Here is a 17,634-nt window from a genome sequence, read left to right on the forward strand (position 1 = left end):
TGGAGAGCTTTGGCGATTCAGGAAGTCCCTGCTGACTGCCACAGGGAGCTGGACCTGGACTCCATGCTGGTAATTAGGGCACGGGGGGGGGTGTTGGAGGAGGGGAGAGGAGACCATGGGGGGGACCCCTGCCAGGTCCCATCCCCTGCCTGCTCCCACAGCCCCCCTGAGCACTCCCTGACTCCTGCCTGCTCTCCCAACCCCCCACATGGCTACCCTGCCTTCCCCAGGTCTGGGTTGTTTAAAAAAAAGTCCCTACTCACTGGGTGCTGCCAGGCGGGATGGTGATCCCCGTTGCCCCCCACAGCCCCACACCACATGGGGGCTCTGCCACAAGCCCCCTGACCCTCGCCTACTCTTCAAACCCCCATCATGGCTGCCCCGCCCACCCCAGCTCCCGGCCCTTTAAAAACAACCTCCTCCCTCCCCCCAGAACTCAGCAGCTCCTGCAGCAGCTTTGGGGCTTCTGCGGGCTCATGGGGGAACCCCCCCATGCAGCACAGGGTAGTGGGGGGCAGCAGGGATTGCCCCCCACTGGGCAGGAGCCAGTAAGTCGGAGCTTCTTTTTTTTAAAGGGCTGGGAGCTGGGGCAGTCATGTGGGGGCTGGGAGAGCAGGTGGGGGTTGGGGGGCTTATGACAGAGCCCCCTGTGTGGTGCAGGGCAGTGGGGGCAGCGGGAATTGCCCACCCCCCTCCACCTGGCAGCAGCCTGTGAGTGGGGTTTTTTTTTTTTCAAAGAGCTGGGAGCTGGCGCAGGTGGGGATGGGGCCTGTGTGATTCGGCGATTTGGCTGATTTGGCAGCGGCCGAATCTCCAAATCAGATTCAGCTGAATCAATTCCGAACAGTGATTAGAATCACCAATCAAATCACTGTCCCCCAAATTGGCCAAACCCAAATCCAAAGCAAATACTAGCCACTTTGCACAGGCTGGTTACATAGCTATTACAACAGAGGAGCAGGAGTCAGGAGATTTGGGCTCAAACTCTAACCCTGACATGGACTTCTTGTATATCCTTGGGTTACTTACTGTTGACCACTCTCAGATCTGAATTTCCCCATCTGTGAAACACACCTAACACAGAGACTGACTTGATTAGCATTTATTAAAAGCTTTAGTCCTTCAGTGGAAGATTCTGGGTGTGTCTATATGAGACACTTAAGATGCAGTAGACTAATTCTACTGTGTATTAGCAAGTCACAGCAAAAACCATGCTCATGCACTGATGCACAATAGAATTTACTGCAAACTAAACATCACAAAAAAACTGCACCACTGCTACTGTGTATTAGCAGCAGTTACTGAGCATTTATGTAGTATCTCATATTAAAGGTACTAAACTTAATGCACCATAGCAACAGTGGTTTAATGCACATGTAGACATGCCAACTGAACATTACTAATTACAGTTGTGACTGTAGATAAAAATGCCTTTTTAAAAACATAAATAGTTGTTTTGAAGTTACTATCAAAGGTCTTAAACCCACAGAACAGGGTCAGTGTGAGCACAGCATTCATGTTACTTCTGGAGCCTTGGACAGCAATTTGGGCTGCTTGCCCCAAACTTCAGATTGGGGGTCAGGGCCTGCTCTAGGCCACTGAAGTCTACAGAGAGTCCCACTGATTTCAGTAGGTTCTGAATCAAATACTTAGTTGACAGATAAGGCATTAGGGTAAGGAAGGACCAAGAAAGCATCATGGAAGAGGAAAAGGATGACAGCCTACCAAGATCTGCCCAAGACAGTGTGTAATGTAGCTTCAGCAACCAAGGCATGTAGAAAGAAAAACAGCTGTATCAGGTACTTTTAATTTACAGAAGTTGTAATTAAAGAACAAACAGTTGTACACACAAAAAGACTCCTGTCTGTGGATAGGCTGCTCTGGAGTTCCTTTAGTGCCTTTTTAGGCCTGATCCAAACCCCTCTTGAATCAATGGGAAGATCCCATTTGGTTCACTGAGCTTTGGATCAGGCCTTTGGCTGGACTAAGTACTCATAAATGCTCCCCAGGGGTTTCAAGACATTCTGGAATGGAGTGTCCTACTACAGGAACGCTGAACTATGCTTTCCAGCCTGAAGGACAGACAACAATTGGACTAACCTTGCCTTTTTACTTGGACTGACATGGAAAGAGGCCTATTTCAATGTTAACATCAAACCTTTTCAAGGATACTAAGAGAAAAGAGAAATGTTGTATGTTAGGCTGAACTGTTGTTGAGTGTTGAGTTTCTATAAATCCAGGATGGTACTTCTAAATCTGGGCATAAAGAACTATCAGAACAAACTCTGGATTTCAAATTCAAAATAAAATGAATGTTCTAACGTCTATGTACCTGATTATATTAATATTCCTTTACATTACTTGGGCAGTGTGTGTGTGTGTGGGGGGGGGGTATTAAAATGGTTGTAAGTATAATTCACATTTTAAGGTGGTAAATGAGAATTAGGTGTCGCATCATGGAAAGTGCTTTAGCAAGACAGTTAAAGCGGCTTTATGTGTTTTTTCAGTTAGGTTGCAGCTTTCATCCAATCATCTATAAATACAAACAACAGGTGCTTGCAAGACGTGTAAGAGCAGAAATGGGTGATCTGGACTGCCTCACTGAGAGAAAAAGTAGGCATTTTTTAAAACTGGGGGTAGGGGGAGGAGAATGTTCAGAGGCATACCACAATTTCTAGCTATAAATTACATAAGGAGGACAAGAGCAGCACTATACAGAAAAGATTTCAGGGTATCTATTGAACAAAAATGACTGGTTAGAGAGTAGTTTTCTGTAAACTCTTGAAGTGGATACAAATACAACAGCTGCAATATTGTGCTGGCTTTTTGATGACAACAATGAAGGTGAAGGTAAAGCTGAAATTAAAAAAGAATGGAGAGGTGATAAAGACTAGTGGAACAGTAACTGTCCGTTACCTAATTGAATGTTACATTGTGCCAGAGTCTGCAGAAAATAAAATTCTTGATATTCTACACAACGCTTGACTTAGTCCTGGTCCAAAAGGATTTCATTCAAGAAGCAATTGTGAACCACTGAGTACCAGTTACCATAATTTCAACATCATTGCAGGAGAGGAACACATGAAGAAGCACTACTCTCTGGGATATTAAACTTCAAGAAGGGGAAGTTTTTTTAAAGAGGAAGTAAGTTAGAAACTCCCTGTTTGAAGTTAGGAAATTAAAATCCATAGAATCAGCATGGAGGCTTAAGAATGTGTAAAATTCACAGAAAATCTGCATTCCCATGGACAAAAACGGAAGCAACGAGGCAAGAAAATAAATGGAACAATTAAGCAAAAGGATACAAGACTTTATGCAGCCTAAACAATACCCTATATAAAACAAGAAATCCAGCCCCAGTGATGCTAATGGAGAAAATAAAACAAGTCAGCAAAGTATAAAGTTGAAATGTCAAAGATTGCTATTAAGTATTTGAAAAGAGAATAGAAAGGATGGAAAACAAGTAAGACAGAGCAAGAGCTGAAACAAAAACTTTGGGAGAGTCTGTGAGCTCCTGGCTCTCTTGATGTGCAGGGGGCCACCGAGGAGACTACAGACAAGCTAAGGCTGTGTTTTTAAAGAAGTAGCAACAAATTGTGTGTGTCATAAGCTGGCACCTAAATCTGAATGTGCACACAAGGAGCCACCGGATAATTTTGACCCAGATTTGAGGATAAGAGTTGGGAGTGATGTAGGAAGAGCGAAGTCAACAGCTTCTCCCAGCGAAGATGGAGAAAATACTCATCATCTAGGGACTCATCTTCACTATTCTACTTGACCAGTAGCCCTATCAAAGAAAAGGGTGCCTCAGTTCCATGCATGTTGCAAAAGAGATTCTGAGATCCTAGATGAAGACCTAAATGCAAATACACCACACTTCTCATTAGATTACACAAACTAAACAGGCTGAGGCATGGACAGTAACTGCATCTAAACCTCCAAAGAAATCCTAGAACACTGTTAGCACTGGTGTTGGTGATTTGGTAAGTGCCATACTTTCCACTGAACCAATGCTGTACTGACACAATGGCACAGCATGGTGCTAGAGCAAAGTGCTGCTGGAGGATCCATATTTCAGATGAAATGTAGACCTGAGATCACATCCAGATGTGGTCATTTATGATTCTGCTACGCTTTTCACAGAAGAGAATGTTAGCCTCTGAGCAATTACCTTCTGCTTTCCTAAAATCCTCTCCACATTCAAATAAAGCTTAAATTTTTTAGTTTCTGTTGCAACATTATTATGCTGTTAGATAACTGATGTGTTTTACTTAGAAAATGAACTCATTTCAGTCATTTATGAGTCTGTATGTTTATTTTTACATGCATGTAAGTTTGGAGGTTTTCATAACCCAAATTTACAACTTAGGGATGCTGTTTAATCACTGGCTGTGGCTAAGATGAGGATCTGGGTGAGAACAGCAGAACAGTAACCCAGGCCCAGACTGCTCTTTTCATTTGAATTTGGCCAAGAGGAGACAATTATTTCATTCAGAGATGCACTTCACTTTTAATTCTCCAGGCCTCTGTCTCCTCTAGGAGGCATTAGTGCAATTCAATTATTTAACTGTGAATTAGATCACTCACCTGAAAAGTTTGCAAAATGTATCCTTCTAGTTTCACCTGAAAATGGGAATGGCTGGGATGCTTAAGTTGACTACCCTTAAATATTTTCACTTGGGGTCAGGTCAATATAATCAAGTACTAGATAAATACACAGTAACTGGAGTTACTGCACAGTAATGCTGGCAAATGTCATTTAAGTGATGCTACTGGACAGTAGCCTAATACTGCACAGTAGCATATTAGCACTGTTCATGCTGTGATGCACTACTATACAATATTTTTCAGCTACTGCATAGTCAGCGTCTCATGAAGACATGTCCACTGACTCATACTTCATGTTGCTAAGACCTGTTCACTGGCTCTATCAGGAAAGGGGACTGGGTGCAACTGAAAAGGGAGGAAATTCCAATTTTTAAGTAATGCTTTTAAGTAATGAATTCCATATTTTCAAGTAATGAATTGTTCATGCACTTAGTAGGGCAGGTTATGTATGTTAAAATAGATGTATTTGCTAGGGCTGTGCAAAGCTTCAGGTGGTGATTTGATTTGATTTGATTTGATTTGATTTGATTTGATTTGATTTGATTTGGAGGAGATTTGGCCCAATTCGGTGGCTGAATCTCCAAATCTGAATTGAACCAGGGGACCAATTTAAAGGTCTGAATTGATTCAAAGCTCTCCGAATCTTCAGAAAAGATTCGGAGAGCTTTGATGATTCGGGCAGTCCCCGGTGGCTGCAGCAGGGACCTGCAGCCACTCCAAGCTGGTAAGTACTAGGGGCGAGGGAGGGTGGAAGGGACCATGGAGGGACTCCTGCCAGTCCCCCCGACCCCCCCCGCTCCCCCATAGCTGTCCGCCCCCCCCCCCCCCCTCGGTACTTTAAAAAAAAGCCCCGGTGCTCACCAGGTGCTGCTGGGCGGGGGGCAATCCCCACTGCCCCCCACTGTCCCAAGCTGCATGGGGGGCTCTGCCATGAGCCCCCCTCCTGCTCCCCTGGTCCCCCCCATGGGTGCCCCACCTGAGCCAGCTCCCGAAGTTTAAAAAAAAAAGCCCCGGTGCCCAACAGGTGCTGCCAGGTAGGGTGGGGGCAATCCCCACTATCCCCCACTGCCCCAGCTGCATGAGCCCCCCAACCCCCACTTGCTCCCCAGCCCCTCCACAGGTGCCCCGCCCGAGCCAGCTCTGGCTTTTTAAGAAAAAATAAAACCCAAGAAAAGCCCCTAGACACACCACTCCTGCAACAGCCTTGGAGCTTCAAGGGCTTATGCAGAGCCCCCCACGTGGCACAGAGCAATGCGGGGCAGTGGGGATCGCCCCCTGCCAGCAGGAGTGGTGAGTCTGGGGCGGGGTTTGTTTTTTTTTTCTTAAATGGCCAGAGCTGGCCTGGGTGGGGCACCTGTGGGGGGGCTGGGGGAGCAAGGGGGGGAGTCGGGGGGCTCATGCAGAGCCCCCCATGCAGCATGGGGCAGCGAGGATCACCCCCCCCCACACACCTGGCAGCACCCACTGAGTTGGGGCTTTATTTTAAGAAGTGGGGGAGCTGGGGTGGGCAGGGCAGCCATTGCCAGGCTGGGAGAGTGGGCAGGGGATGGGCCTGGCCTGGCTGATTCCAATATTTGGCAATAGCCAAATCTCCAAATCAGATTTAGCTGAATCTCCGAATCAGATTTGGCCAATTCGAATTGGGACAGTGATTCGAATCACCAGATCAAATAACTGTCCCACGAATTGGTCGAATCCGAATCCAAAGCAAATACTAGTCACTTCGTACAGGCCTAAATTTACATAATAGTCCAGATCAGGGGTGTCAAACTCATCTGGCTCTGTGGGTTGGTTAAGTGGCACAAGGCCAGTCCATGGACCAGATCATTTCCATGGACCCCCATCCCCTCCCCTCCCTGCACACACATAGCTCTGCTTGGGATGCTGGCCCCAGCAAGCACTGCAGGCAGCACATCCCAGCCCCAGTGAACACTGTGGGCAGTGCACATCCCTGGCACTGTGCACAGGGGTGGTCCATCACACAAAGAGGGGCAGCACCACAGGTGTAGGCCATTATTAAATGTAACAGGACACTGAGTGGCATAGGCAGCTTTTGTGCATGGCATGTGCTAGACTAGGGAGGGGACAGGCAGGACAGTGGCAGATAGGGCAGGGAGCAGAAAACAGCAACAGATTGGACAGGGAACACAGGGCAGTAAGTAGAACGCAAGGCAGCAGACCAGGTAGGGAGCACAGGTCACGGAACAGAAAGCAGAGTTGCCGGTTGGGCCGGGACTGGGGATGAGAGTGGCACTTGAGGAGGGTGTGGGCTAATTTGTGTCATGCCTGCCAAAAAGCTTGGCCCCACTGTAAATTACTCACCAGAAGATATTAGCCAGTGGTGTTACACTTTTTGGCAGATTATAGAACAGGGGACTTCTTGTGTCTGAGTAACACAAGTTGCTATACACAATTAAAACACAAGCTTTAATAAGTGAACGACTATTTTTAAATTGCATCATCAACAAGTCATGTTTAACGGTCTATAAATATCCATCTAGCTGCTTGTTTGTGCTTGTGCCTAGGTACCCCATCACTTTAGTGAGGATTCCTCTCTAAAGGAGTTGGAGGAGGGGAGTTTACGTGTAAATGGCATTCAAGTGCACAGGAGTTGTGACTTGCTAAAGAGACTGAAGCTCTTTGATGATAATAATAAGGAAAAACATCTGGTGTTTACATAGCCCCATTATAGTGTTGGCTCTATATAAATACATTATGTGGCTCACACAATGAACCTCTTTCAGCTAGGCTGAATTTTGATATGTATATGTTGATTTCTAATACTGACTTTGTCACATTGGCCTATTTTTCTAAGCTATGAATCTTTGTCTCTTTGCATCTGTGCTCTTATTTTTGGTTTGTTTCAGGGAGGGAGCAGTAGTCTTCCTGAAAAGCTAATAAAAACATGAAAAAACAGTGCTTTCGAAACAATTGATGAATCTAGTTGAGAAATTATATTACAAATCATCACATTTCAGTACCAGAAAATATAGCTGAGAAAAACTATATGGAACTAGTGCTACTTCATTAAGAATTTAGCTAAAAAATTATGATATGGACAAATGGATACAGTTTCTGCCACTATTTCTCTGTAATCTGTTTGAGTTCTTTAAGAAGAATTAATGAAATGATGGGTAGATAGGAATCAGTGGACATAATTTATTTGGACTTTAAAATAGCTTTTGATGATAAAGTCTTTCACAAGGGGCTATTAAGAAAAATTAGTAACCATGTGGTAAAAGATAAAGTACTGTCATGGATTAAAAACTGGTTAAGAGATAAGAGCCAAAGAGTGGGAATAAATGGACAGTTCTCCCTGGAGGTTAATAGCAAAGTTCCCCAGATCATTACTGTGACTAGTGGCAATCGATATCTTTGTTCACCTGCTCTTTCAGGTCATTTAAAGCAAGGTGCAGAGCTTGCATAAAAATATTCAAAGTAGCCAATGGACTTAAAAGAGATTGCGAAAAATTCCATCAGAAACTAAGCTAACTTGTTATTTAGAGAACATGAAAGCAGATGAAATCCATCATAGGTAAGTCCAAAGGAATGTATATTGGAAAGAGGAATTCAGATTACTTATACACACTGATGGGCTCTGAATTAACTGGAGCCTACGTAAACAGCTCACCAAAGATATCTGTTAACAAGCAGCACAAAAAAATGAACAGAGAAAAATATGAAAGTTCTATTGTATGTACTTACCATGAACAAACACTGCAGCTTACTGTAGTCGGTAACTTCCATCAGAGCCAATACAGGGCTACAAAGAACAACTGCACTGCCAGGGAAATGGGCTCAGTGGCTACAGCTGATCAAGAATTTTCTGACTAAATGGTCTTTTGTCAGAAAACGTTGCTCCATCCAAACTGAAATTTCTTATAGGACACTCAAGTGGGAAGTGAGAGAGACGTGTTCAAGTGACTGCCCTTATCACTGGGCCATTGACTATGTGGGGATGAAGTTTTTTCCTTTTATCATCCCTTCCCTCCAAAATAAAATAAATAAAATTCTTCTGAGGAAAAATGAGAAAAATGTTGAAATCTTGAAAGTTTTTGCATTTCCTGGCCAGTTCTATAGATAACTAACTTAACAGGCTTTTTCAGTCTAAGATGCTAAGATTAGCCAAAATGTTCATATGAAAAGAATAACATTTGCATTTACATTGTCACTCTGTAGTTCAGAGCATATGGAGATCAGGAACAAATTATCCCCATAGACCACAATATAACATGGTGTAGTTAGATGTATTAAGGGTTTTGCAACTTTCTGTGAAACATCTAGTCCTGGTCCCAGTAGGAGCATCTACACATGTGCTTTAATGCATAGTAGCCTATTCTACTACACATTAAGCATCACCTAAAAAGCATGCACTTGTGCTACCGCACATTAGTGCAGCCTAATGCTCATTTATTTAGTACCTCATATTGAAGGTACTAAGTTTAATGTACATTAGGAAAAGCGCATTAATGCATGTGTAGATGCGCCCAGTGAGGGATTATGGTTGTACCAGTTACTCGCCTGAGCATTTCCAACATAGCAATTCTAATACTCCTAAGAATTTCCAAGTTAATCTAGTTATACTAATACAAATGTAACTGGGATAGATGAAAGCTAAAGGCTGGATCTCAATATCAGAACTCCCAATCCCTCAGACATAAGGCAACCAGAGAGGTTGACGGAGAGAAGGAATCCTTCATGCCAATAAACTAACTGAAAAGTGGCAAACTAGCCACCCCACTGCCACATGGACTGCAGTACTAGTCAGGACATCCACCAGGCTAGTGGATCCACTGGGCATTGAACCCAGCTGTCACTTTGCTAGTACAGGCTCTAACATCCCAGCTGTAATGGTGCAGAAAGCACCGCAGAGCACATCAGCACAGCTTCTTTATAGCCTGTATTCCCCAGAGGGACGAATTCCAGGCATTCCAAATGCCCACTCCCCACAGAACCATTTTTGACCTTCCTCCTATGCCAATTTTACATCTGGTCAGCTCTTACCTACTTAACCCACCAACCTCTTCCTGTTCAAATGCCTCACTGAGATCAACTTCAACCAACGCACCTACAGTCAATTACCAGCCATTAATGGTCATGAGCATAGAGTGAAGCAACTAGGAATGACATCTATATTTCACTCTTCTGAATGTTTTTAAACCTTCTGCTTCAGTTCAAAAACTGAGAAAAGATTCAAGTAATTTATTTTAAATAAACCAGCTTCCCTGCCCTGAACCTGAACCTTGATCAAGAATTTGCTCTGGGAATTTCAGGGAAGAAAAAACTGAGGAAAAAGATTTCTCATAGTGATCTGAGACCATCACTTCTAGGCAACAGCAGAAAGTTCAGAAGGCAAGAAAAATTAACAAAAGCATTAATAATAAATATTTCAAACCCAAACCCTTGCTGTACTGGGAACCTACATCATTCTGGGTGCATCTACAAAAGATGCTTTACTCAGGTTTAGATGAAATTACTGTACAGTAAGTGTCATCATTTACACATGCAGACACTTACTGGGCATATCTACACAAGATGCTTAACGGCGCAGTAGTGTAGTTTACTGCACAGTAAGAATGTGTGTCTACACGAGCACATGCTTACTACACAGTAAACCTCACTAATCGCAAGTTAATTTGCTACCTGTAAATAAATACACGGAGCAAAATTATTTGGGAGTAATTACTGCACAGTATGGTACGTGTAAATGGCCAACTAGGAGCAAATATGCTCCTGGTCAGCCAGGCAGCAGGAGGTGGGAGATTGCTCCCTGCCCCGAGAGCTGCTTGCTGCCGGGGCAGGTTCTGCCACCAGGGCCCAGGCAGGAAAATAATCTCCTAGCCTTTGCTCTGGGATCATTCAGCTGGCTCTGGGAACAAGCTCCCAGCCTGTTCCCAGCCACTTCTCCACAATTTCAGAGTGGGGACTGAGAGCTCCCTGCACAGGGAGAGTTCTCTGCTCAGCCTGGAGCTGGCTGGGACCTGTCCCTTACCTGGACAGTTCTTAACCAGCCCTGGGCTGCACAGGGAAGTCTGCCCATGCAGCCTGGAGGTGGCTGGGGACTGTTTCAGTCAGGGACAGGTTCCCGTCCCATGCTTCGATGCCCCAATCGGGCAATCGTGGCATGGGGCTTGGAAAGAGCTACAGGGGAGGGGCAGGGGGTGGACTGGGGCAGGGGGCTGGGACCTGCTCTTCCCCTGCAGTTCTTTCCAAGTCCTCTGTCCCAGATCTGGGAGCTGGGGCTGAGAGCTCCCTGTTGCTAGGGCAGGAGGATGCTGTCCTCACCCAGGGTCTGGTGGTAGAGCCCACCCCAGCAGTAGGCAGTTCCTGGGGGCAGGGAGCTATCTCCCAGCCCCTGCTGGGTGACAGGTGTCTTCTGGCCCCATGCTCCCTGCCAGCCCCTGGGCTAGCACTCAGGAGGAGCCTAGAGCTCCCTCTGGCTGCTGCAGAGGGTGGTGCAGGGCCAGAGGGGGCGGGAGCAGACTGCTGCCAGGAGCAGCAAATCTGCTCCTGCATCCCCGGATGTGTGGATGCCTGGCCAGGGTGGGTTTACTCAAGAGTAATTTACTGTAGACTAAACCCATCCTGCAGAATTTGCAAGTGTAGATGTGCCCTCTGTTCACTTTTTATTTTGCCAGAAATGGCTTGCCCAACACTTTTACAAAGTGCATAATGTTACTGTTCACTAGAGAACTAAGATTACAGTTTGGTAATTTAATTGAAATGGAACTGGTCTGTCTTCCCTCTCTAGGTAGGAAAAGAGATTCTTTCTTTTACATGGTTTTAGTTTAATACAGTTATTAGTCCATTCACATACTGTAAAATTCTTTCCATACCAAAACCTATTTATATCAACTGCATGCTCGCTTTTTTATAATATTGCAACGTCCTCCTTCTATAGTGCCTTGTATCAGATGATATCAAAGACCCTGTAATCCAGCCTCATGCTCAGAATTAAGCAAAAAATATGTTGTATAAATAGGAATTAAACTTCAGGGACAAAATCCAATTTGATTTCTCTCCTCAATGCAGAGTGGGAAATTGAGGAAGAAAAGGAGAAGGTTGTTCCCTCAGAATTACTCAAAACAGCAGCTGAGCTGGGAACCGGCCAGGAGTCATGTCTTGCTTTAGTGGCCCCAGCCACTAGACTTCACTGTTTCCTTTGAAGTACTATGATGTATTACAACCACTATGAAAGTACTCTATAAAGCAAGTTTGATTACCCAGTGCAGTGGTAAGGGGCAGGACCAACACTTACTGAGGCTCCCTTCCCCCCAGAGTGGGGACCTCAGGAAGAAGAGCTCTGCAAAGAGAATAATACCAATGGGTGTGTCCCCGGCAGTGCACTCGTGTGTTTCCCCAGGGACAAATAGCAATTACACATAGTTGTGCCACTGCTACTTCTCCCACGGGGAACAACCCTGCATGTACACTCTGGCATGCAGCAGATTGCCCTGGGTGGGGTAGAGAAGGCTGGGGCCAACACCTGGGCTGGCCCCAGCAGCTTTACCTGGGATCCCAGGGGGTCTGAGGGCTGAAGCAGCGGTGATCCAGGTGCACAGAGCCTGGCAGGCAGCTAGAGCATGGCTCTGGCCAGCCAATTTCCAGTTTCAGGCAGCACATGCTGCAACCATGTACGCCACCCCGCTTTTTTTTAAAGCATTTTTTTAGATACTGGGATTTCCTAGTATCTAATTTTGGCCCTGCACTGCACCTTTTCACGTGTACTGCATGCATTTTGCGGAGCTTCAAAAGCCTTTGAGGCTTTGCAAAGCACACTTGTCTGGACGCAAATTCCCACTTGTCTGGATGTGCCCAATGGCATTATTCCAGGTCTATTTTAAACCCTTGGGTTTTAAACCCTTGATCTATTTGTTAAACCCATCTTAGTAGGCAGGAGGGAAAGGGGTGACATGCAAGGACCTAAAAGAGAGAGAGAGAGAGATGGAACACTCTGGGGGAGGTTACTCCACAGGGATCTACACAGATTCCCTAAGATTTAATAGATCTAAAAAGATCCATCAGTGCCACAGATCCAGTGCTCTGTGTCTAGCACACTGCAATGTGTCCTCAGTAGAATTTCACCACTGTGGCTTACCTCAACATTTGAAGTTTCTGGAACATCCCATTTTGGGGGAGCTCCTGGCACAGTGATGGCACTACAAGAGTTATTGCTTGTTGCCAGGAAAAGTGTATATATCCCCTCCTACCTGCACCCTCCCTAGATATGAATCCCTGGATTGACTGAAGTTCAGGGAAGGGAATAAGAATGAGGCCAAAAAAAGTAGGAAAGCAGACCTGTAGGATAAGTAAGCTTCCATGTAAAAGGGGAAGATATCCCTCCCTAGGGGAAAGATCCCTCACGAAGCTTTTATGCAAGTCCAAGAAAAACTAATATTTTTTAAAAAGATCATTACAATGGAAATCTTGAGAAAATCTCTTGCAGTAGCAGTTCCGGTGGGTGTCACCTAAAGAGGAGATATTTAACCCTAAACCTGTAAGCCTGTTTAAATTTGTACAGGAACTCTGTTCAAGCTTGAACAGAATTGGGCCATTCAGCTTTCCTCACCACATCTTCTAATATTTACAGCTAAAATTCGTCTTTTTCTGCAGGGCCCACATCTAAGTATTAAAAAAAAATGTGACATATTTCTAATTATTTGTTTTGTATTTTTTTATTTAAAAGAAGGTTATATTGCCTTCCAAGGATGCAATTCTGAGTAAGCTATAGTACATATTAAATGAAAAACTACATGTCTGCTTCATGGAACCTGGAGATTTATCACAAACACTATTTTTTTCCTAACCAGTGAAAAGTGCATTGGGTGCATGTCCCAAAATATGCAGCAAAGGTCTGTGTGATATAACTCAGAATTTCTGGTGATTCATTTCAATATGCCTAGGAAGAAGGGCATTTAATAATTTTAAGAAACAATATGTGATGGATAAGTAGTGGAAAGGCGGCACAATTTGACTCACACTGCCAGTGTTATTATTTAGCTATGCCACTCAATGGTCCTCAACAGTGTGATACTTTCCTAAGGAAAAATACAATAATATAGAGATTTGTTTACTTTGAAATATTCCTAAGTACCACATTTTCCTTTATTTTGATACACATTTTAAAAATCTGCAATGATTCTTGTTTAGTGCTCCCTGGAAATTTAACAGCTCTTAGTTTTAAAACTGTTTTTCAATATTAGAGTATGAAATACAGGGGAAATACATTTTTTCTGGAAAAAACTGCAAATTATTTTAATTTCTTTACATTATCATACTTATCTTTATTTTTTGTAAAGAATAATTCCCAAATGGTTAAGATTTTACTTTCAGAGGCAGCTGTAATAAAGAGTTCAAGATTTCTGCACATTGCGTGTGTGTTTAAAAGGATCAGCTAACAAGCAGGAAAGAGAGGCTGCTAGGAATGCTGATTTTACAAGGGTTTTTGGGGGTTTTTTTCTGTAAAGGGCTTTTGTCTAGCATTATTTATTGTTTATGGAAGTTGTTTGTCATTTAGACATGAAGTGACTCCTCCCTCAAATGAAAGAATCAAGTTTCAATCCATTATTTCATTTCTGATTGTTTTTCTTTGTAAAAGGTGGGAAAGTGGATCCTGGATAAAAGTCCTGCCCAAGCCAGGACTCCAAACTGAAGGCTCCAATTATCTATAAATCACTTGTCTTTCCTGCAGAGAGAGAGAAAAAGAAGGGGGAGGAGAAAGAGACGGAGAGAAAAAAAGACACTGAAGACATGCCAAATAACATACGAGATACCTGTCCTATACCCAACTTTGGTCTTACAGGACAACCTGATATTCTAGTCCAAGAATGTAGAAACTTGTTTTTGTTGCTTCAGTATTGAAAAATGAACACTCTTACTTCTGCCAGCAGTCTAAAATCTGTTGGATCTCACCCACTTCTCAGATTATGGAATTTTACATTCTAAGTTATTAAAAATTATTTTCAATATAAATAACATGTTCTAAACAAAGAAGGCAAGTAGCCCTTTACAAGTTGCATTATGCTTTAAAAGGACTTGAAACCAATTTGCCAGTTATATAATACTGAGATACTTGCACACATTCACTGTACAACCTGACTAAAAAAGAGCACCCACTGAATAACCTTAATAAAATATATTTTATAACACAAGCACTAATAAACAAAATCCATCCAAATATCATTTCCCTTGCAAAGTCATACCAAATGATATCAAACACCACACACTTCTTTTGTTTTCATGTAATTACCTTCTGAAAAATGTTGTGCAAGCAAATATACACATATCTTACTTTATATGTATCGTTAAAATGTAAAGAAGTTTAAAGCAGTTGCATTTCCCCTTTTTCTAAGGCATGGTATAATTCTAACAAAATAGAGGAGAAAATAATTTTGGCACCAGTAAACAAAAAAGCAGGGTGGTGTGAAATAAATTTTGAAAATGATAATTTGGAAGAACCCTTTAAACCAGAGTGGTCAAAATCGGTTTTCTATCAACCCCAAAACACCTGAAGCTGTATTTCCAATAGATAAAAGTTATCTGTTTTTCCAGTTACGATATGTTTTATTAAGCTTCTCAGCAATTAGACATAACACCTTACATGTCTAATCTGTTCATACCATGCTTCAAAAGTGAAAAAAACCCACTACTGAGGATGGAGAGATTCAAAACACAGAAATTAAGTTAAAATTGAATTTGTATTTGCAAGCAAAATGACCAAGCCCAAAGCCTGTGAAAGAGTTCAGTTTTACAGAAACCCAACTGGGTGATTCTTAGCAATGCCTTTATGAAAATAAAATATGGCACTATCATTCTTAAAGGCCATTAGGGAAATATACCCTTTAACAATGTCAGTTCAAGGGTATATTTGAATATTAAGGAAGTTAACAGAGACCCGTTCCAGGGCTGTAACAACCTGGTAGGATTAAGAGTCCTCCAGGAATTGTAAAAGAAGTCCCAGGGGTACAGAGGCTAATTCAAGAAAGAAAACATTTTTATTTTCCGATTGCGAAGTGCAGGCGTGTACAATAACTTCCTCTGATTTCTATCAGGAGCCACCGAAATGGAGTGGGGAAGCCGGGGCTGCTCCCGTGAACAAGGAGCCCCGCTGGAAAGAAGACGTTGAAGGCAGGACAGCAACGGGACAGGCAGGTCGAGGCGCTCCCGCTCGCTTTGCTCCGATCCGCTGGGTTTCCGCGTGGCCCCAGGGCTGACGCACCCGGCTGCCTCCGCCGGGCCGGCAGGGCGGCTCTTGTGGCGCTCGAGGGGCGCGGGCGACGCCCGACCTGGCCGCGGCAAACCCCGCCCGCGCGGGAGCGGCCGGTCCCCGCCGGCCCCAGGGACGCCACTTACCTTGGTGTGTTTGATCTCCAGGTTGAGAGCGGGGGCCGGCAGCAGATGCAGAGATGCCATCAGAGCGGCGGGGTCTGCCTTCACCTCTCCTGGCATCTCGATCTTACTGGACGTCATGGTCTTGGGGGGGTTTATAGCACCCCCGCCCCCTCCCCGCGGCTGACCTGGGCTTTCTCTTTCTTTTCTCTTCTTTTCTTTTTTTTTTCCTCCCCCCCAAGGAGCAGCGCGGAAGATGTGCTGCCGCGCTCTGTATATAGGCAGGTGTCAAGCCGGGGCTCTTCTTATTGGCCATGAGGGCAGAGGCAGGGGGGCAGGTCCGTCCTACCTAGCACGGGAGAACGCAAACCCCGATTTACATAAGTCCCGCGGGGCCGAGGCGGCCCGCACCCGCCTCAGCCCCGCTCCCGTCGGGCGGGGATGGAGCTGCCCCCGGGCGGGAGCCGCCCTCGCCTCCGGCCGCTCCGCCAGCTCGGCCGCGCGCCGGAGCCCGGGCCCTTCCCGCAGCGGCGGGGCAGGGGGCGCCGCTCCCGCTTCTCGCCGGCCCGACGGGGTCCCCGGCGCCTCCCGCCCCGCAGCCAGAGGGCCCGGGGGCCCCGCGGACGTGCGGGTCCTGCTGGCCCGCAGCTGCGGGACGGGGCCCGACCTGCCCCCTCCCGGGGTGGCCCCGGGGCCTCGCCATCACCGCGGCCGCGGGCCGGGCAGCGCCGGTGCCGGATGCCGCCCAAGCCCCGTCCTCGCCCGGCGCCGGCGCCCGGACCGGGCTGCGCCCCCGCCCGTGCGCTGCCCGCCTGCTGCCCTCTGCCGGCCGCCGGGCTCGGCCCGGCCCGCGCTCTCTCGCCGCGGGGCAGCGCCGGCACCAGGCGGGGGCGCCGCGCATTGGGCTGTGGCCGCCGCGCTCCCCGGAGCCGGGCCACGGCGCAGCGCCCGCCTCGCCGCCCCGCGCCCGGCTCTGCCTCCTGGTCCCACATTGTCCTCTGCACGCTGCGGGGGCTGTCCCCCCCCCCCCCGATCAGTTCTTTCCAGGGTGCAAATAAAGGGGGGCTGAGCCCTCCCATAAGAGACAAGAGCCCCCTGAAAATCATGGGGGGGGGGGGGGTCCGTGTAATGGGATTGCTCTCACACAGGTGGGCTTGTTAATCAATGAACTGGCTTACATTTTTTTGCAGACCCCCCCCCCAAGATTCAAACGCTGCTTATTTCCCTATGCCAAGCTTGGGTGCATGCCCCTTCCCCACTCCCAGGTCCCCCAGTTTCCCCACCAGGACTCCACATTTCTGTCCAGAGGTAGATGTAGCATTTTGATAAGGGGGTGCAGATGGTGAGGTGCATCATCACATAGAAAACAACACACATTTTTCTCCAGTAAAACATTAGCTAGAAGATTTAATAGGGTAGGGGCCTAAGGCTGTATTATACCCTTTAAGTTTGAAGCAGAAACAAATATAACTTCACTGGAATGAGCTCAAAGCAGTCTGCAGGGCTGTGAAATAGGAGCTTTATTACCAGGAGCAGGTACCAAGTCGCAGAATTGCAGAACAAAGGCTGGCTGGATTGATGGAACATCAAGACCAGTGTAAAGAAGAGAGGGTTGTTAACACCTGTGGAATAAAAGATTTAGAAGGGATGCGGTAGATTGTCATGAGCCATTAAGTCAATTGACTCCCTGAGTAGAAA

General features: G+C 45.8%; 1 protein-coding gene across 2 annotated transcripts in view; it reads right to left on the reverse strand.

The window, feature by feature from the left end:
• The window catches only part of ALDH1A2 (aldehyde dehydrogenase 1 family member A2), a 78,353-nt gene extending 61,969 nt beyond the window's left edge, over nucleotides 1–16,384 (reverse strand). The window contains exon 1 of one of the 2 annotated variants that reach the window (XM_006263988.4): nucleotides 15,961–16,381. In XM_006263988.4, the coding sequence (XP_006264050.1) occupies nucleotides 15,961–16,077 (117 nt within the window). In that variant the 5' untranslated portion in view covers nucleotides 16,078–16,381. Of the gene's footprint in view, nucleotides 1–15,960 lie in introns of both variants that reach the window. The other variant, XM_019477800.2, reaches the window with a different exon arrangement.
• Between the last annotated feature and the right edge of the window lie 1,250 nt (nucleotides 16,385–17,634).

The sequence above is a fragment of the Alligator mississippiensis genome, chromosome 11 (genome assembly GCF_030867095.1).
Source record: "Alligator mississippiensis isolate rAllMis1 chromosome 11, rAllMis1, whole genome shotgun sequence".
NCBI classification, from domain to species: domain Eukaryota; kingdom Metazoa; phylum Chordata; order Crocodylia; family Alligatoridae; genus Alligator; species Alligator mississippiensis.